The sequence below is a fragment of the Heloderma suspectum genome, chromosome 8 (genome assembly GCF_057233095.1).
Source record: "Heloderma suspectum isolate Gila_16-S chromosome 8, 16-S_ref, whole genome shotgun sequence".
Taxonomy (NCBI): Eukaryota; Metazoa; Chordata; class Lepidosauria; order Squamata; family Helodermatidae; genus Heloderma; species Heloderma suspectum.
In genome coordinates this window covers 23,663,728-23,685,008 of record NC_139465.1, presented here as the reverse complement: position 1 = coordinate 23,685,008, position 21,281 = coordinate 23,663,728, and the positions used below count along the sequence as shown (strand labels likewise).

Sequence of the window (21,281 nt, the reverse complement as noted above, 5' to 3'; positions counted from 1 at the left end):
CTCACAAAATGGCTGCCATGAGGAGGCGTTCCCATTTGCAGAGTGACTACCGTGGTGGACATGGCCAGTTGCGAAATACTCATTTCCCAGAAGGCAAACTGGTGAGACTAGAAGAAAAGTAACTTTCCCAAGAATCTAATATAAGATAGAGGTGGCGCCTGAACTCCAAAACACAACATGAGCCCTTTAAGCCCAAATAAAGATGGTGTTGGAGGATGGCACTTTGTTTTACAGCACACCAGCCTCCCAGTTAAAAAAGTTTAATGTTTAAAAATCTTAAAGAATAAAATTAAAACCAGGAAGGTTAAGGAGCCTGCAGGCACCAAGGGAAGTGTTGTCAGGCACGCTGGCGCCCATGGGCACCATTTTGGAGACCCCAGCTTTAAAAGGATACCTCAGAAGTCTTCAGCTGCTTTGACATCCTCATCATTAGCAAGACTTGGTTAGCGATCTGTTCACTACTACAAGGAGAAGATGTTTGATTAGTCCTAGACCATAATTTAATTTTTCTTAGTTACTCAGAGCCACTTCATTTTTTTTTCTGAGCATTTGTACACTGACTTTCTAAGATAAAATCACTCAAGGTGGCTTACAAGAGAAAAATATAATTTGCAACAAAATTAAAAACTATCCTAACAATAAAACAAAATCAACAGAAAGTCAGAACTGCCTTATAAAAACCACATCAGCAAGAGAGACAGGTTTATGTTCATTGAGTCCTTTCTGATTCTACAAGATGGTGTAGAAAAGAAACCTCAGTCTTGTTACACCTTATGACTCCTTTATATGTTACTCCGTCAGCATGGAGTTGCTGTTCTGTGGCTTTATCCCAAAGTTGCCATGACTATAGATTTAGAACCTGGAGTCACGTGGGTGGGACTAATCAAGTGTAAAGGATCCTGTTAGTTGTACCAGCATAAATTCTGGCTTCCCAATGGTACTGGAGCCACATAGAATCATAGAATAGTAGGGTTGGAAGGGGCCTACAAGGCCATCGAGTCCAACCCCCTGCTCAATGCAGGAATCCAAGTCAGAGCATCCCTGACAGATGGCTGTCCAGCTTCGTCTTGAACGACTCCAGTGTAGGAGAGCCCACCACCTCCCTAGGTAATTGGTTCCATTGTCGTATTGCTCTAACAGTCAGGAAGTTTTTCCTGACGTTCAACCGGAATCTGGCTTCCTGTCACTTGAGCCCATTATTCCGTGTCCTGCACTCTGGGATGAACAAGAAGAGATCCTGGCCTTCTTCTCTGTGGCAACCTTTCAAGTACTTGAAGAGTGCTATCCTATCTCCCCTCAGTCTTCTCTTCTCAAGGCTAAACATGCCCAGTTCTTTCAGTCTGTCTTCATAGGCGTTTGTTTCCAGTCCTCTGATCATCTTTGTTGCCCTCCTCTGAACCCTCTCCAGTTTGTCTGCATCCTTCTTAAAGTGTGGTGCCCAGAACTGCACACAGTACTCTAGATGAGGCCTAACCAGTGCAGAGTAGAGGGGAACTAGTACTTCCCGGGATTTGGAAGCTATGCTTCTATTAATGCAGCCCAAAATAGCATTGGCCTTTTTTGCAGCCACATCACATCGTTGGCTCATATTCAGCTTGTGATCGAGAACAATTCCAAGATCTTTCTCGCTTGTAGTGTTGTTTAGCCACGTATCCCCCATCTTGTAACTGTGCATTTTGTTTCTTTTTCCTAGGTGCAGAAGTTGGCATTTATCCCTATTAAATGTCATTCTGTTGTTTTCGGCCCAGCGCTCCAGTCTATCCAGATCACTTTGAATTTTGTTTCTGTCTTCCAAAGTATTAGCTATCCCGCCCACATGCAACACAACTATAAAATTGTGCCGGTATTAATTAATTCCCACATTTAAAGCTCACTTCACAGGACAATGCCTAGTAAATCATTTGTGTGAAGCACATGGCATACACCCAACCTGTTTTTCACACCACTGGAACATAAGAAGCTGCCCTATACTGAGTCAGGCCATAGGCCAGTATTCTCGACGCTGACTGGCAGCGACTCTCCAGGTTCTCAGGCAGGAATTTCTCCAGCTCTACCTGGAGATGGCACTTGGGACCCACAGGGCTCAGTCCTGGGCCCAGTGCTCTTTGACATTTTCATTAATGACTTGGAGGAGGAGGTGCAGAGAATGCTGATCAGATTTGCAGGTGACACAAAATTGGGCCAGATAGCTAATACTTTGGAAGACAGAAACAGAATTCAAAGTGATCTTGATAGGCTGGAGCACTGGGCAGAAAACAACAGAATGAAATTTAACAGGGATAAATGCCAAGTTCTGCACCTAGGAAAAAGTAACTAAATGCACAGTTACAAGATGGGGGAATACGTGGCTCAAGAACACTACAACCGAGAAGGATCTTGGAATTGTTGTAGATCACAAGCTGAATATGAGCCAACAATGTGATGTGGCTGCAAAAAAGGCCAATGCTCTTTTGGGCTGCATTAATAGAAGCATAGCTTCCAAATCCCAGGATCCCTTCTACTCAGCGCTGGTTAGGCCTCATCTGGAGTACTACATCCAGTTCTGGGCACCGCACTTTAAGAAGGATGCAGACAAGCTGGAGAGGGTTCAGAGGAGGGCAACGAAGATGATCAGTGGACTGGAAACAAAGCCCTATGAGGAGAGACTGAAAGAACTGGGCATGTTTAGCCTTGAGAAGAGAAGAGTGAGGGGAGAGATGATAGCGCTCTTCAAGTACTTGAAAGGTTGTCACAGAGAAGAAGGCCAGGATCTCTTCTCAATCTTCCCAGAATTCAGGACGCGGCATAATGGGCTCAAGTGACAGGAAGCCAGATTCCGGCTGAACATCAGGAAAAACTTCCTGACTGTTAGAGCAATCTGTCAATGGAACCAATGACCTAGGGAGGTGGTGGGCTCTCCCACACTGGAGGCATTCAAGACGAAGCTGGACAGCCATCTGTCAGGGATGCTTTGACTTGGATTCCAGCATTGAGCAGGGGGTTGGAGTTGATGGTCTTGTAGGCCCCTTCCAACCCTACTATTCTTTGATTCTATGATTCTGCATGCAAAGCAGGTGCTCTAGCCATAGTCCCTCCCTTGCTGCTGCTGCCGCATTTGGAATGTCTGTGTGCACATTCTTGAGATGGTACAATCCATGCCAAGTAGCTGTACCACCTCATATTTTGCATCAGAAATCATTTGTTTGAAGGTGTCTCTTAAAATCCCACACTGTGGGGACAACCTCACCCACGAGGGAAGAGAAACTTGATTGAGCCTTAACTTTTTGGCTGCAAATTTTTGTCATAGGCCATAACTCTCATATTCAGCCAACTTCAAACAAATCACTGCCCAGGCACAGTCTCCACATGAGCACTATGACACTTCAGTTGTGCACATTCAAATCAGTTTTGGGTTGTGTTTATAGTAGTGTGCAAGTAAGCTGGGTGGTGATGCTTACTTTACACTATTGGCTTTCCAGGAGGTGCTGCACAAATGACTTAGAAGCTGGGATGCTGTGTCCTGAGTCCATTTTCTTCTTTCCAAGAATAGAAAGTGTTCTATCATCTTTAATTACAGTTATTGTTCAACGTGCTTCCTTTGAACCTACCAGAAACTTGTTGAGGTGGGCTGACCAGTACTATGTACTCAAGGGACAATATGAACATGGAGCATTAAGTCAAAGGTTAGCTGTGTCTCCAACTTGAAATGCTGTTGATAACCAGACAATGTGTATGGAAGCTGGTTTCAGTCTCTCTTCTGCACCACCAAAATGAAGACGGAGAGTAATGGCTCTTTAACATTCCAGTGTAACCAAGACCTCCGGAACGCCTTGTCCCGGAGGACAGAATGCTATTTTGGCACTTAAGAACGTAAGAAGCTGTCTTATGCTGAGTCAGAGCATTAATGTGATCTGTATACCATAATTATGGCCCAATATTGTCAACACTGGCTGGGTTCGTACATAATGACAACCTAGGGTATGGGTTGTTTTGAATCATGGGTTGGCATTACGTGCAAACCCTGCATTATGGTTCAACTATGGGTTGTTAATCACAAACAACCCAGGAAGAGAATCTATGGTTTGTGGGGTTGTGAACTCTGGGTTGTTCAAGGGTAACGAGCTTCAGCTATTGGGCAGTGTAGAAATTACATACATACATACATGCATGCATACTAAAATAATAACATGTCATGAACATGTAATGCTAACCCACTATTCAATGGCAATCCATACTCTGGGTGATTGTTATGTATGAACCAGGCCAGTGGTTCATACATAGTGCAGGATTAGCATGTAACAACAACCCACGATTCAACAACAGTCTGTATTCTGAGCTGCTGTTATGTGCGAATCAGGTCACTGACTGGCAGCAACTCTCCAGGGTATCAGGCAGGATTCTTTCATATCCTACCTCTATGTAGGGAAGCCAGGGACTGAACCTAGGACTGTCTGCACACAAAGCATGTACTCTACCACTGAGCTACGGCCTGTCCTACTTCAACCCTCCCACCACCTAAAATGATCTACCAGCAAATTCTGTTGCTAGCTACAGGCACTATTTTTTCCACACCTGTTTTGTCTCTGAGCTGGCAATTGCAGGGCTAGGAAGGGCTCCGTATGGGGCTGGTTTGGCTGAGAGGGCCTTCTGTTGCTGACCCCTAGGCTTTACAGCAGTTGTCTCTCATTTTAAAGCATTTGTAAGGTGTTTTCTGCAGTATGAATATCTAGTTGTCTGATGGGAAGCTGTCAGCAGCTCCTGCTGTTTGTCTTAAGAATTTATTCCAGGATAATATATATGTATGTTACGCAATAACATGGCTATATTATACAGTAATATAGTAATAGCTCTCAGAGGTTAGTTGGGTGGTGACCAGGGGCTTATCTGTAGTGGCACCCAAGTTATGGAATACACGCCCAAGAAACTCACCGTTACTGAGTGTTTGACACCAGATAAAACCAATTTTATTTGCCCAAGCTTTTAAGGAAACAGCCATTCCTGCTCTTTTCTTTATTGCATCTTTTGTTGTTGCCGTGGTTTTATTGATGGTATTATGTGGTCTTAATTCTGTTTTATTGCGACTTTTTTCTGCCATTGATGTTGATATTTATTTTTGGAAGCTTCCTTGCACATTATTTTAAAATGGAAAGGAAGGGTGTAAGTCTTTTCAATAAATAAAACAAATTATGGCAAATATATTCTTTGGTATAATAAAAAGACTGGTATTAAGTTTCATGTTCTTGAGCCTGGCTTTAAGATGGAGTTCGCTGCATTAAACTGAACAACTTGATGTTGTGCATTAAGCCAGGAAAACAAGTGTTAGAAATAATACATTTTCGGTTAAATACTTTTGATTGACGGTAGGTTCTTTGTCCCCCCTTATAGGAATCTGAAGGATTTAGTGAGAAGCTCTTCTTAAGACAAAGAATGAATTTACTGTCTCAGATGTCTACCACCCCAATAGACTGCTTGTTTCAGGTTTGGATTGCATGAATATTGTATTACTTGGGCAAATTTGCCAAACATTTTTCCTCCTTGCTGAGAAAGTTTAGACTCCTCAGGAGCTCACTGTGACGGTTTTGAAGGATCCCTGCCCTGTTAAAATCTCTCTTAATCTTTCTGTGACTCCATTGTTGTTTTAGAGTCAATACAAGAGGTGTCCATGTCCTTCTCAGTTCAGGTTTTATTGGATGTTTATTTATTTATTTCATTTCTATACCGCCCAATAGCCGAAGCTCTCTGGGCGGTTCACAAAAATTGTTTTGGTTATTGACACTTCATTTAGAAGGGGTACTTGGTTCTGCTGAGCCTCTGACATGTCCATTCAGAGCCCATTTTTTATGATTAATAGTTGGGGGGAAGTGTTGGCCTGTTTGATGATATATACAATAAACATCTCTTTAAAGGAGGGCACATTTATTTATTTATTACATTTCTATCCCACCGTTTTTCCTCTTGCAAGGCACTCAAGGCGGCTTACATGATCCTCCTCCTCTCCATTCTAGCCTCACAACAACAACCCTGTGAGGTAGGTTGGGCTGAGAGTCAGTGACTGGCCCAAAGTCACCCAGTGAGCTTTCATGGCTGAGTGGGGACTAGAACCTGGATCTCCTGGCTCCCAGTCCAGCACTCTGGCCACTACACATCACTGGCTCTCCACATTTACCACTTGTTTGAAAGAGGAAATAGCACTTGTCTGAAAGAGGAGATAACAAGTTTGCTATTGAAAAAGTTCTCCCTTGACACTGTGATCTGAGGAATTGGAGGTCGGTTTCCAGTCTCCCTTCTTGATCAATTGGGCTGTGGCTGGGCAGCTCCAGATAATCCTGGATGATGTGGATTGGTCTTCCTCAACCTGCTATCCTCCAGATGTTTTGGCCTATAATTCCTGTAAGGCCTCATCATTGGTCGTACTGGCTGGGGCTGCTGGGAGTTGAAGTCCCAAAGCACCTGGAGGACTTCAGGTTGGAGAAGGCTGATGTGGATTATCTAATCCAATTTCAGTTTGGCTTCTGGAAGAGGTTTAAGACTGTGATCTTCTTGGTTGATGACTTTCTCCAGGAGAGAGAGATTGAGGAGGAGTAGGACCCAGTTGTTTCTTGTAGACCCCTCAGGGGCTTTGGTAAAGTCAATCGTACCTTTTTGGATTGGCAGTGTGGGTTGGAGTGGGAAGGGAACAGCTTTGCAATGAGTCTTCTTCTACCTTGCTGTGAGATTCTAGAAAGTGAGGTTGGGAGATGGTTGTTCCATCTTACGGGATCTTGCAGGGGTCTGTTTTGTGTCCCATTCCCTTTACGATCTACATCAGGGATGGGCAACTTGTGGCCCTCCAGGTGTTTTGGCCTACAATTCCCAACAGCCCTCATCACTGGCTATGCTGGCTAGGGATGGTTGGAGTTGTAAGCCAACACATCTGGAGGGCACCAGGTTGGAGGAGGCTGTTGTAATATTTGGCCTGCATGGGCATGCTGTTAAAACCATTTGCCTAGGTGAGCGTTTAATCTTTAATGTGATGAGAGTTTGTTGGCACTACGTTTTTATTTTTCCCTGCTGGTGGAAAAAAGCTGCTGATTCAGTTTATTGTTAGGACTCCATTACCACTGATGTTTTAAATGGTATTTTTAGATTAAAAAAAAATTCTGTGCTTCAAGACTTCTTGTAAATGGAAAGATGGCTTCTCTGTTTTCCAAATAAAGAAATAGATTATGAAAGTGCTCTAATATGCATGTTTGCCTAAAACTACAGTCCATCTTTGTGTTTTGGAAAGTGTATGTATCTTGTCCAGGAGGAAGTCCTCTTAAAATGAATTTAGATAAGAACAGTGTTGAAGAAACATAAGTTTAATAAGCCAAATCTTGAATAATAAGAAATTGCATTAAGTAGCAAATAGATGCTTTGAGGGGAATCATCAGTATGATTTGTATTTTTAACTACTTTAAAAAAGATTATATAATTTTGCAATTTAAAAAACCCATTTTGAAACTGATACTGAAACACCCAAAGGCTGAATAGGGATGTCAGTAGCAGGGCCTGATGGATTTTCAGCCCAACAGAAATCTGTGGGCTCGACAGATTTCCATGGCACCCTGAGTATAGCTTGCATTTGCGAGCTGAGCCAGGGGTTTGTTCCTGTAATCCGGGAACTTGGCTGGGGGCGTGGGGAGCAATGTACACAAATCATGCATACATTTGCAAAAGTATGGCTGCAGTTTGCACAAATTACAGCCACAATTTGTGGTTTTTTTGCAAATCACACCTGAAACTTGTGTAATTTGGACAAATTGTGGCCGTAATTTGCACAAATGTCTGCCCCCCCCCCCCGAAATTCGCAAGCTGGCCTGACTCGATACAGATTGAGTTGGGCCAGCTCATGGGAAAGTGAGGTGAAGTCTGGGGGGCCGAGCTGACTTAAGCTCAGCAAGTTTCACCCCCAGGACAGATTCCTCCGACATCCCTAAGACTGAAATTCTGTACCCGGTTACCTGGGAAAATATTCTGTTGAAATCAGTGGGACTTCACTTCTGAGTAGAGATGTGTAGGACTGTGCTGTAAATTAGTTAAGGAGATTTATGAGCACATCACTTGCTGAATCGGGAATAGTGGACAGAATTCTGATGAGCAGCTGAACGTGCATTGAGGGGACTCTCCATACTGAATTGCTTTTAATGGGATGTGTGTCCCCAACCCCATTGTGCTGCAAGTAGTTCCATGCAAATGCCCTTTCTAAAGCATGACTAGAGTTGGATTGGGGCATAAGTCTTGTATTCATATGTTCATGAGGGTGGTACGTGGTTCAGTATTTAACTTGTCTCGAGTCACATAAACTTAGCTTTTCTGAAGCACATTAATTCACTTTCACAACTTGCTGCTGCATTGTTTGTATTTAACGGTGCACTCCTTTGCATGTTTAGGCAGAAAAAAGTCCTACAGTTCCCAGCATGCCCCAGCTGGCATGGCTGTCTGGGTAATACTGAGAGTTATAGGACTTCTTTGCTGTCTAAATATGCATAGGATTGTGCCCTTGGTCCATTTTATTAGGGTCTGCAGCAAACTAGTGCCTGAGAGCCTCAACCAATTGCATCTTTTAGTGACATGTTTACAGTATGTTTTGAGACATGGGAATGATCTTCAAAGGTTACAGAAAATAAACCATGATCCATGGCAGAAACACAGATTCATGTTTGCTGTAATGTGTGAATCAAGCTTGAGTCATTCCCACTATTCTGCTGCCTTCCAAACCATTTCCGTCTGCTTGGTTTTGATTTTGCACAAATGTCTGTCTTACCTTTTGCCTTCCTTTGCAGCATATTGCTTCAGGCAACCAGGAAGAAGTAGAGCACTTATTAAGCGAAGGGGACAGTGATAAGGACACAGTGCAAAAAATGTGCCACCCGCTCTGTTTTTGTGACAAATGTGAGAAGCTGGTTTCTGGGTAAGGATCATGTTTTCAAAGCTTCCCAGAAACTTTCAAAGCCTAATTGGTAACTAATACAGGATAAAGTTGACTCAGTTCCCAGTGGGTTGATTCAGATGTAACAACAAAACTGTGGTTTGCGCTAACCATGGTTTATACTCCAAACCACAGTAGAGGCAAACCATGGTTTCCTTTTTCTTCCGCCTTCCCTGAGTATCCATGGATGTTATCCCAAGGGGCTGCCTCTGAGGGTGGAGCAGCATCCCAAACCATGGTTTATCGGTTCAAATGCAAAGTCAAACCACAATTTACCCAAACTGTGGTTTGCAATTCAGCTTCAAACCGTGGTTTTAGATCCTGGTTTGGTGGCAGCTTGCAAACCATAATTTGTCCAGACGGCTTGGGTTCAGACATCAGAACAGAACATGGTTTGGTAATGGAAAGGTGGTTTGCTGTTACATATGAATAATCTCAGAAAATATTTGGCAGAAGGAGTAGAGTGGAGGGGGGAAAGATGCTGATTTAATGTAAGAATTTAAAGGTTCAACAGCCATGTATCATTTTTGGGAGACAGATATATAACTCCTGGTGTTCACAGACTATCCCCTTGGTTGTGTGGTTTTATTTTCAACCTAAACCGGTAAAGAATGGATGCCCTGACTCTGATAAAACTGAGCTTTTTCTGGAGGTGATAGTGAAGAAATCAATCCTGAATTAATAGAACTAACTTGCATTCTTATGCAAACGTATTTGGGAGTATGTCCCATTGAACACTGTGTGACGCACTTCTGGGTAAACATTCATACACTTAGGTTGCAGTGAAGGGGAAAAGAATGAATTAAATGGCATGGCTTTTAGTGGCCCTGTCGTTTGTTTCTGTTGGGGGGGGGGAATAAATTGGGTGAGCTTACCAGAGACTGATTTAAAAAGCAATGGATAAATCACAGAAATGGATGACTTGAATCTACCCCAACATCACCTATTCTGGCCTCTTGCCCTAATTAAGACAGGATATTCTAGGTGCATGAGCAGAGAAACCCCTTCAGATGCATTGGAGGCTAATTTAGTGGAGATGGTTTCATCTTGCGTGCATGGTTGGTGGTGATGACAGCTAGGAATATGACGTGTTTGGGCACAAGCCTGCTGAACCAGAATGGTTTCCCACACATGAGGCCCCACATTTAAAGAGCTGCTTTTCACCCTCTGTACAGCTGTCTATCTTTACAAATTGGGATTTGCATTTGGGAAGTTCCTGTTGGATTCTGTTTTTATATCTGTTATTGGCTGTGAAACATTTAATAACAATAACAATAATAGTGCATGTATACAGGGTTTAAGTTGTTGAAAGTGTACATTATTTCAGTAATCTTAAAACAGTACTGTAAGGTTGGTCAATATTATTATTCCCATATTGCAGATGAGAGGAACTTGAGGCTTAGAAAAGAGTTGGCACTGGGTTCAATGCTGAGACAAGATTTGAATTAGTGACCACATAGCCACCATGCTACGATTGCTCATATGTAGCCATCCTTCTTGGTGATGGGGGAAAAGGCAACTGTGTGAAATACATATTGCGCTTCTCTTGTATCAGCTACTAATGACATCTTTATTTTAAGGAAGCTGAATGATCCTTCCATTGTTACACCGTTTTCTAGAGATGACCGGGGATTCACACCACTTCATATAGCTGCAATATGTGGTAGGCACTGTAGTCTTTCCTTCTTGGAATATTCCAGTAGTTTTCCAACTTCCTACTCCCAACAAACACTTGTCAGCCAAGGAATCTCTACGCATCCTCCATGGTACCGCCTCTTGTTGCAGAGGATGCTCGGATATGTTTTGAGAACACTCACCTACAGTAGTAGCCAGGCCTTCCCATCTGAACTGTGCATATGCCTTATGATGGACCCAGCATGCACTCGCAGCTCCATATTGCACGGAAAACTTGTTAATGGTAAATAAGGTGTCCATTGGGGAAGTGTGTCCTTCTGATTGAGGAAGGACCAAAATTTAGTGGCAGAGCATCTGCTTTGCATGCAGGAGGTCCCAGGTTAAATCCCTGACATGTTTGTTTATGTATGTATTTTTGTATGTATTTAATTTAAAGCATTTCTTGGCCACCTTTCAGGGCAGAAACCCTCCCAAGGCAGCTTACAGCAATAAAATACATAAAAACAGTTAAAATATTAAAAGCGATACAAACATACAAACAATAAAAACAACAGTAAGAGCCAACAATAAAACCAACAACACTGTTAACAGCAGTAACAGCAACAATAGCAGTTATAAGGATTAGGTAGCAGGTGATGGAGGAAGATCTCTGCTCGAGACCTTTTGGAACTGCTGCCAGTCAAAGAAGACAATATTGGACTAGATGGAGAAATAGTCCGATCTGATATAAGGCAGCTTCCTATGCTCCTTTGAACCTCTGATAAGCTTCTAAGGACCCACAAGGTTCCCTGGAACATACTTAGAAAACCATTGCAATATTCCACTCTAGGATTGAACATCTGTCTAACCATATAACGTTGGGACAATTTGCTCTGCACAGACCTATCTGGCAGTATACAGGCTTTAGATTTAACATAGGAAGATGCCTTATACTGAGTCAGTCCCTTGGTCCATCTAACCCAGTACTGTTGACACTGACCGGCAACAACTCTTCAGAGTTAGAGGTGTACAAAACTATGCATGGTGTGGAGAAAGTGGATAGGGAGACATTTTTCTCCCTCTCTCATAATACTGGAACCTGGGGTCATCCCATGAAGCTGATTGGAGAGAGATTCAGGACAGATAAAAGGAAGGACTTCTTTACAAAGCACATAGTTAAACTATGGACAAGATGTAGTGATGTCCACCACTTCGTTGTTGTTGTTCCATCGTTCAGTCGTGTCCGACTCTTCGTGACCCCATGGACCATAGCACGCCAGGCCTTCCTGTTCTGCGCTCTCTCCCGGAGCGTGCTGAAGTTCATATTCATTGCATCGGTGATGCTATCTAGCCATCCATCTCATCCTCTGCCGTCCCCTTCTCCTTTTGCCTTCAGTCTTTCCCAGCATCAGGGTCTTTTCCAGAGTTTTCACATCAGGTGGCCAAAATATTTGAGCTTCAGCTTCAGTATCTGTCCTTCCAATGAGCACTCAGGGTTGATTTCCTTTAGGATGGACTGATCTGACCTCCTTGCAGTCCAGGGGACTTGTAAGAGTCTTCTCCAGCACCACAGTTCGAAAGCATCAATTCTTCGGCGCTCAGCCTTCCTTATAGTCCAGCTCTCACAGCCATACATTACTACTGGGAAAACCATAGCTTTGATTAGACGAACCTTTGTCGGCAAGGTGATGTCTCTGCTTCTTACTATGCTGTCTAGGTTTGCCATAGCTTTCTGCCCAAGGAGCAAGCGTCTTTTAATTTCATGGCTACAGTCACCGTCTGCGGTGATCTTGGGAGCCCAAGAAAATAAAATCTGTCACAGCTTCCATTTCTTCCCCTTCCATATGCCAGGAAGTGATGGGGCCAGATGCCATGATCTTCATTTTTTTAATGTTGAGTTTCAAACCAGCTTTTGCACTCTCCTCTTTCACCCTCAACAACAGGCTCTTTAGATCCTCTTCGCTTTCTGCCATCAGGGTGGTATCGTCTGCATATCGGAGGTTGTTGATAATTCTCCCGGCAATCTTAATTCTGACCTGTGATTCATCCAACCTGGCGTTTCTCATGATGTACTCTGCATATAAGTTAAATAAGCAGGGTGACAATATGCAGCCTTGTTGTACTCCTTTCCCAATTTGGAACCAATCAGTTGTTCCATGTCTGGTTCTTACAGTTGCTTCTTGACCCTCGTACAGGTTTCTCAGGAGACAGGTAAGGTGGTCTGGTACTCCCATCACTTTAAGAATTTGCCAGAGTTTGTTGTGATCCACACAATCAAAGGCTTTAGCGTAGTCAATGAAGCAGAAATAGACGTTTTTCTGGAATTCTCTTGCTTTCTCCATGATCTAGCGAATGTTGGCGATTTGATCTCTAGTTCCTCTGCCTCTTCGAAACCCAGCTTGTACTTCCGGTAGTTCTCGGTTCGCATACTGCTGAAGCCTAGCTTGTAGGATTTTGAGCATCACCTTGCTGGCATGTGAAATGAGTGCAATTGTGCGGTAGTTTGAACACTCTTTGGCGTTGCCCTTCTTTGGAATTGGAATGTAAACTGACTTTTTCCAGTCTTGCGGCCACTGTTGAGTGTTCCAAATTTGTTGGCATATTGAGTGCAGCACTTTAACAGCATCATCTTTTAGGATTTTAAAATCAGCTGGAATACTGTCATCTCTGCTAGCTTTGTTGTTACTAATGCTTCCTAAGGCCCACTTGACTTCATTCTCGAGGATGTCCGGCTCAAGTTCAGTGACCGCACTATCATGGCTATCAGGGACATTCAGATCTTTCCTGTATAGTTCTTGTGTGTATTCTTGCCACCTCTTCTTAATCTCCTCTGCTTCTGTTAGGTCCCTGCCTTCTTTGTCCTTTATCATGCCCGTCTTTGCACAAAACGTTCCCTTGAGATCTCCGATTTTCTTGAAGAGATCTCTAGTCTTTCCCATTCTGTTGTTTTCCTCGATTTCTTTGCATTGTTCATTTAAGAAGTCCTTCTTGTCACTCCTTGCTATTCTCTGGAACTCTGCATTCAGTTGGGTATATCTTCCCCTTTCTCCCTTGCTTTTCGCTTCCCTTCTTTCGTGAGCTACTTGTAAAGCCTCATCAGACAGCCACTTGGCTTTCTTGCATTTCTTTTTCTTTGGGATGGATTTCGTTGCTGCCTCCTGAACAGTGTTACGGACCTCCATCCATAGTTCCTCAGGCACTCTGTCTATCAGGTCTAATCCCTGAAATCTATTCCTCACCTCCACTGTATATTCATAAGGGATATGATTTAGGTCATACCTGAACGGTTTAGTGGTTTTCCCGACGTTCTTCAATTTAAGCCGAAATTTTGCAAGAAGCAGCTCATGATCTGAGCCACAGTCAGCTCCAGGTCTTGTTTTTACTGACTGTATAGAGCTTCTCCATCTTTGGCTGCAAAGGACATAATCAATCTGATTTCGATATTGACCATCTGGTGACGTCCATGTGTAGAGTCGTCTCTTGTGCTGTTGGAAAAGAGTGTTTGCTATGATCAGCGTGTTCTCTTGGCAAAACTCTATTAGTTTTTGTCCTGCTTCATTTTGTACACCAAGGCCATGCCTGCCTGTTATCCCAGTGATTTCTTGACTTCCTACTTTATCATTCCAATCCCCTATGATGAAGAGGACATCTTTTTTTGGTGTTAGTTCTAGAAGGTGCTGTACGTCTTCATAGAACCGATCAACCTCAGCTTCTTCGGCCTCAGTGGTTGGGGCATAGACTTGAATTACTGTGATGTTGAATGGTTTGCCTTGGATTCGTACTGAGATCATTCTATCGTTTTTAAGATTGTACCCCAGTACTGCTTTTCCCACCCTTTTGTTGACTATGAGGGCTACTCCATTTCTTCTAAGGGATTCTTGCCCACAGTAGTAGATATGATGGTCACCTGAATTAAATTTGCCCATGCCTGTCCATTTGAGTTCGCTGATTCCCAAGATGTCGATGTTCAGTCTTGCCGTCTCATGTTTGACCACCTCCAGCTTACCTTGATTCATTGATCTGACATTCCAGGTTCCTAAACAATATTGTTCTTTACAGCATCAGATTTTCTTCTCACCACCAGACACATCCACAGCTGAGTGTCCTTTCGGCTTTGGCCCAGCCACTTCACTCTTTCTGGCGCTACTTGGAAATACCCTCTGCTCTTCCCCAGTAGTATATTGGACACCTTCCGACCTGAGGGGCTCATCTTCCGGCGTCATATCTTTTAGCCTTGTGATATGTTCCATGGGGTTTTCTTGGCAAGAATACTGGAGTGGGTTGCCATTTCCTTCTCCAGTGGACCACATTTTGTCAGAACTCTCTGCCATGACCTGTCCGTCTTGGGTGGCCCTGCACGGCATAGCTTATGGCTTCACTGAGTTACGCAAGCCCCTTCGCCACAGCAAGGCAGTGATCCATGAAGGGGGTCCACCACTTTGGATGGCTTTAAAAGGGGATTGGACAAATTCATGGAGGACAAGGCTATCAATGGCTACTAGTCGTGATGGCTATATGTTACCTCAAGTAGCAGAGGCAGTATGCCCATGTACACCAGTTGCTGGGGAACATGGGCAGAAGGGTGCTGTTGCACTCATATCTTGCTTGTGGAATTCTCTGGGCAGCTGGTTGGCCACTGTGTGAACAGAATGCTGGACTGGATGGGCCCTTGGTCTCATCCAGCATGACTCTTCTTATGTTCTTAGAGTTTCAGGCAGGAGTTTTTGCAGCCCTAACTGGAGATATCGGGGATTGAACCTGGGACCTTCTGCCTGCAAAGCATTCCCTCTACCATTGAGCTCTGGTTCTATATTATTTCAGCTATTCTGGAGGGGAGCTAGTGGGTGGGTTCTGTTGCCTTTTGGCTTGGTGGGGGCTAGATCTGATAACTTTTGGAATCCTTCGAATCCTTGACCCTGCCATTCAATCCCATGGGAGTTGAGAGCCTCTCCCAAAAGGCCGCCTTAATCCTTTCTACATCATGAAGTCTGGTGCTGCAGCAGACGCCCATTGTATGTAGGTCAGTGACTTGAAAATTTGCAGGCAACTTCCTTATTTGGGGGGGGGGGGTGCTTCCTTCACCCAAGGTAGGATCAGTCTTCTGTATACCCATAATTTGCATTTGCATTCATTTCTTACTTGGCTCCCTCCAGAGATAAGTCTTGTTTATTTATTACTGCTAGAAAGCCTCTTGCCGAGCCCTGACCTGGAATAATTGGCTGTCAATTGAGGGACATTTAACACCACGAGCAAATGCTAAGAAAGCTGCCGTTCGGCTTCCGCAAATGGAGAAAGGAAAGGATTGTGAAGTTCACAGTTTGACTCAGAAATGAAACTTCCTTTTCTAGCTGTGAGATGCTGACATTTTGATTTTAATGAGCAAACCTTTCCCCACAGGCCAAGCGTCGTTAATTGACTCGTTAATCTCCAAAGGAGCTGTTGTCAATGCTACGGACTACCATGGATCAACACCGCTTCACCTTGCCTGTCAGAAAGGATACCAGAATGTTACTGTAAGCATCAAAGGGTTAGAGAGGTTTTACACGAGTCTGAATTAAAATAACAGTTATTTATTTATTGCATTTCTATACCGCCCAATAGCCGAAGCTGTCTGGGCGGTTCACAATTAAAACCACAAAGCACAACATAAAACAATACAAAATATGAAAGCTTAAAACTACAGTATAAAAGTACAACCAGAATAAAACCTAGCAGCAATGCAGAGATTTAAAACACAAATTTAAAACAGCAGAGCTAAAAGACTGGAGTACTAAAATGCTGGGAAAATAAAAGGTCTTCATCTGGCACTGAAAGGAGTACAACGTAGGTGCTAGGCGAACCTCTCTAGGGAGCTCATTCCACCGCTGGGGTGCCACAGCAGAAAAGGCCCTCTTCCTGGTAGCCACCTGCCTCATTTCCTTTGGCAGGGGCTCCTGGAGAAGGACCCCTGATGATGATCTTAGTGTTGGGGCAGGTACATATGGGAGGAGGCGATCCTTCAGATAACCTGGCCCCAAGCCATTTAGGGCTTTGAATGTTAAAGCGACACTTTGAATTGGGCACAGAAATGGACTGGCAGCCAGTGCAGCTGGAAAAGTACTGGCGTAATGTGACCTCATTGGCCAATCCCCGTTAACAATCTGGTTTTGGACCAGCTGAAGTTTCCGGACCATTGCCAGACCATTTTTAAAGGCAGCCCCATGTATAAATGTATTGCCCCTGCAGTGGGCATTGAACTCTTAGGTTAAAGGTGACAAGACAGTGATAAATCAGATTCAAAGGTTTACTTACAAGGAGACTTTATTGGGTAACTTATAGCACACAGGCGTACCCAATGGTTGGATCAGACAGCTTCTCTGAACCCAGAGCCATTGAGTACAATGGGTTTTATACAATACATGTTAGCAGTATAACAGCAGCAAGCACCCCTTAGCGTTCATTCCCAGCTTAAACTAACAGCACTTGGTTCTCAGCACAGCCACCTGTAAACAAACTTCTCTTCCCAGGCAGAGTGCTTGATAACACTCTCACTCCCTAGTATGGAATGTGCTAGGCTGTGCTGTCGGCCCTTTGAATCATCTTCACATGCTCAGAGGCTTACTAGCAAGGGAATTGAAACAATAATGAACTTAAGCAAGCATTATGGATCTCTAGGCCCCTCTAACACTACAAATGACTTGGCTACGCTCCTGGGGCCAATACAATAACACATTTCAGTAATTCGGGCAAGAGGTTATTGGAGCATGGATAACTGTAGCTAGGCTACTTCTGTCCAGATAAGGGCATAGTTGGTATATCAGCCTAAGCTGATAAAAGGTGCTCCATGCCACCTAGTGGCTCTGTGCCACCAAGTAATAATCCATAGAATACTTGTGCATGTTTCAGTTCAGTACCACTTTCTGGTTAAAAGCAAAAACTTATCTTAGAGTGGCTTAGCCTTCTGCTGTGGACAAGAAGTGATGGCTTTTTCAGAATTTTTACTGAATACTGACTGGTTCATATAGGCTTCTAATCCAGCCAATTAGGAACCAGTTTAAGATTCCGATAAGGCCTCGGGTTAGAAAAACAGGACCAGTGGAATCACTTGGAAACTGTCAGCAATTGCTGGGGGCTCTCAGGATCTTCAGTTTACAGCACAGATGATTCAAAAACTGATTTGATTGAGACGGTACTGGCTGGGGTCCAAAGAGCTTCTTGTGAGAACGGAAGGTGCTTCTTGATTATGCAGGAGGAGGAATCTTGACTTCTGCCACTTTTCCCATGCAGTTCCCCCACCTCCCCCAATACCACCTCCCTCAACATTCCAGAGCTGCCTTCCCCAACCAGGCACCCTTGTGTTGGACTACAATTCCTATCACCCCCAGCCTGGCCTGGGAATTATGGGAGTTGGAGTCCAACACATCTGGAGGGTGTTGGGAAGGTTGTTCCAGAGGATCTCCAAACCCTGGATTTTCAAGGAGTGCAAGGGGCTGCACTGGACAGGAGGAGGAGGAAGAGGCAGAGCCCTGCTTGCACTTCTGTGGATCCAATCTCATTTTTACAAAGGTTCAAATCTTCACTATGCAGTGTACATGCAAATACACAATTTTTGTGTGTGTGTGTAACAAGGTAGTACTTGTGTGCAGAAAGAGGTATGTGTGACATTCCCATCCTGTGCATTGTCTTTCACGATACACCAATGCACAGCTATTTGGGGGATGAGTTCTGTAGCCTTGGAGCAACCATGGAGAAGGGCTTATCCCATTCTGTCACTGTTTTAACGCCTTTAACAGGGACCTTTCCAGTGGATCTAAACAAGTGTGGAGGGGCAGAAGGGGGGTGTCATATGGAGGTGGGCATCCTCCGATTTTTGCAAACCCCAGATCATGAAGGGCAAATGCGTTTGGTCCCAAGCTCTCTTTCACTCTGTTCTCCTTGTTGCTCAGAACAACCACTATAAGGTTTCTGCAAAGTGCAAATTGAACATTTTGTTTGATGAAGTGACAATCCTCCACTTTTTCCTCTGGAGGAGGCAATTTGACCTCAACAGATTTGGCTCTGCAATAAGTGCTTCAGACATTACAAAACCAGCCTAGAGTAGTGCACCACTGGCCCCTCTGATCTTCAGGAATAAAGAAATCCTTCATCATACTGACACTGAACATCCATTTAGCTTGAGGATGTTGTTTTGCTCTGCAAAGTTGCCCTAGAATGCCAGACACTGTGTTTCCTTGTATTGCTTTGTACTGCAGTGTTCAGTGGGTGATATAATATCTGAGCAGCTTGGCCATAATTCTGAATGGGTTTTAAATAGTTCATGACAAGAAGCTTTCATTGGGTCAGAAACTCAGTCAAAGTGGTAGCAAAAAGCCAACGAGAAGCATTATGACTCAGCTGCTGTCAAGCCGCGGAGATGCGCATTACAGATTTCATTTCGCGTAGGAACTTAAAGGAGCCACACTAGTAAGAATCCCATTTCCCCACCCCCACCCCTTCATATAAACATGTTGTCTTGCTTTTCCTTTTTCAGCTCCTCTTGCTGCATTATAAGGCAAGTACTGAAGTACAAGACAATAACGGCAACACAGCACTGCATTTAGCTTGCACGTATGGCCATGAGGATGTAAGTAGCTTCTCTGAAACAAACTTAACAAGTACCTGACATATGTATAATCTACCAAATAGTTAAACTGTGGAATTCATTACCACAGGATGTAGTGATGGCCACCAGTCTGGGTGACTTTAAAAGGGGATTAGACAAATTCATGGAGGATAAAGCTATCAGTAGCTACTAGTCCTGATGGCTATGTGCTGCCTCCAGTATCAGAGGCAGTATGCCTATGTACACCAGTTGCTGGGGAACATGGGCGGGAGGGTGTTGTTGTACTCATGCCCTGCTTGTGGGTTTCCCATGGGCAACTTGTTGGCCACTGTGTGAACCGAATGCTGGACTAGATGAACCTTTGTCTGATCCAGCAGGGCTCTTATGTTTTTATTAAAATCCCGTTAGAATCTCAGCTTTCATTTTTCCTTTCCTTTCCTTTCCTTTCCTTTCCTTTCCTTTCCTTTCCTTTCCTTTCCTTTCATAATCAAATTCCTTATCCTTTAGCCCAGGAGGTGGGGAATAGGCTTTGGGTGGGGAGCTGAATTACTCCCCGCCCCTGGGCCCTCCGCAGGCCGGATGTTGTCAGTGGGTGTGGCCATGCCCACCACCATCATTGCTCGGCCCAATTTGCTTTCCTCCTTACCCCTCTCAGCATGAGAAAGGGATTTGGCAGGCGCTTGGAGGACCAGCCGCTTCTCCCAGCACCAGCAGAAGTCCTGGCTTTGTGCGGTGCGCATCATTCCTATGGGGGCAGTGTGTGACCAGACTCGGCTGATGTCATTGGTCCCTGGCCAAAGCGCTGATTGGAGTTTCTTTCGCCTCTGCTTTGGCCCAGCTTTGCTTGCTCCACATCTTTCCCCATGGAGGATGACACAGGGGTGTGAAGCCCCCTGGCCGGAGCTTCTCCACCTGTTGGGAATGATGTGGCGTGGGAGCGGTGCACTCAGCAAGGGCAAACCCCTTGTTACCTCCAATCCTGTAATGGGATATAACCAGGAGATTCCTCTGCCCAGCTCCTCCCCAACACTCCAGTAGCCTCTAGGCCAGGAGTAGAACTTGGGGAGGGGCCCACAGAGGGAGCCTAAACCTCCATGACCTGGATGGGGAATTTCCATAAGCTAGATTAGGCCCATGGGCCAGAGGTTCCCCATTGCTACTTTAGCCATTTTTGGAATCACAATTTCAGAGTTATCCCTGCATCTTTGAAGGCTAGAAACCTGGGCCTGTTGCAATAATCCTTTCTAGAGAAACGCCTGGCAAGAGCCTTTGGGGCATGCATGGAACTTTCCTCAACCCCACCTTCTCATTATATGGATTGTAACTGTGCAGTACCATATTTATTTGAATGTGCAATCTCTCTGTTCTTGGAGGGAAAGAGGTTACAGGTCATGGGTTAATTTCTGTGAACTGCCCAGAGAGCTTCGGCTATTGGGAGGAAATGAAATGAAATGAAATAAATAAGGGAGATTCCCTCATTCAAACAGTCATAGTACAGCGCAGTTCACTCATTCTTTCCTCTGTGTGGGTAACATGATAGAGCATGTGGGGAGGGCGAAGATTGTAGTATTTCCCACCAACCGCTGTTGGGCTGTCATGTTTATAGAAATTACTTATAAATGTTAATTACATGCAGATATATATTACGTGGTATAGCGTTATGCAATAGAACATGCCCAGCCTGGCCATGCTGACTGGAAATGATGGGAGTTGCAGTCCAACACATCTGGAGGACCCCAGGTTGGGGAAGGCTGCAATATCATACACAGATTAACAGTGGTCTCAGTGGTAATACACATGCCTTTCCTGCAAAAGGTCTCTGGTTCAATCCCCTGACATTTTCAGGGCGGACTGGGAAAGATCAGAAACCCTGGAGATCCACTGCTGAGAAGTGGGAAAGGCAAACTGATGCTGTCCAGATGTTTTGGCTTACAACTCCCATAAGCCCCAGCCAGCATGGCCCGTGATGGGGATTATGGGAGTTGTCATTTTTATGCAGTTTTTTGTGCTTTTAATTTTTGTGAACTGCCCAGAGAGCTTTGGCTATTGGGCGGTACAAAAATGTAACAATTAATCAATAAATAGTCCAAAACATCAGGGGCGGGGGGGGACCTACCCCAGTTAGAAGGCAGTTTCCATTGTTGCTAGTTCCATTGC

The 21,281-nt window shown here is 44.3% G+C and overlaps 1 protein-coding gene across 3 annotated transcripts in view; it reads left to right on the top strand.

The window, feature by feature from the left end:
• Positions 1–21,281, top strand: part of ANKRD27 (ankyrin repeat domain 27) — a 90,979-nt gene that overhangs the window by 31,276 nt on the left and 38,422 nt on the right. For all 3 annotated transcript variants that reach the window (XM_084813121.1, XM_084813122.1, XM_084813123.1), the window contains exons 13-17: positions 5,365–5,457; positions 8,784–8,911; positions 10,510–10,592; positions 15,941–16,056; positions 19,053–19,145. In XM_084813121.1, the coding sequence (XP_084669247.1) occupies positions 5,365–5,457; positions 8,784–8,911; positions 10,510–10,592; positions 15,941–16,056; positions 19,053–19,145 (513 nt within the window). The remainder of the gene's footprint in view (positions 1–5,364; positions 5,458–8,783; positions 8,912–10,509; positions 10,593–15,940; positions 16,057–19,052; positions 19,146–21,281) is intronic.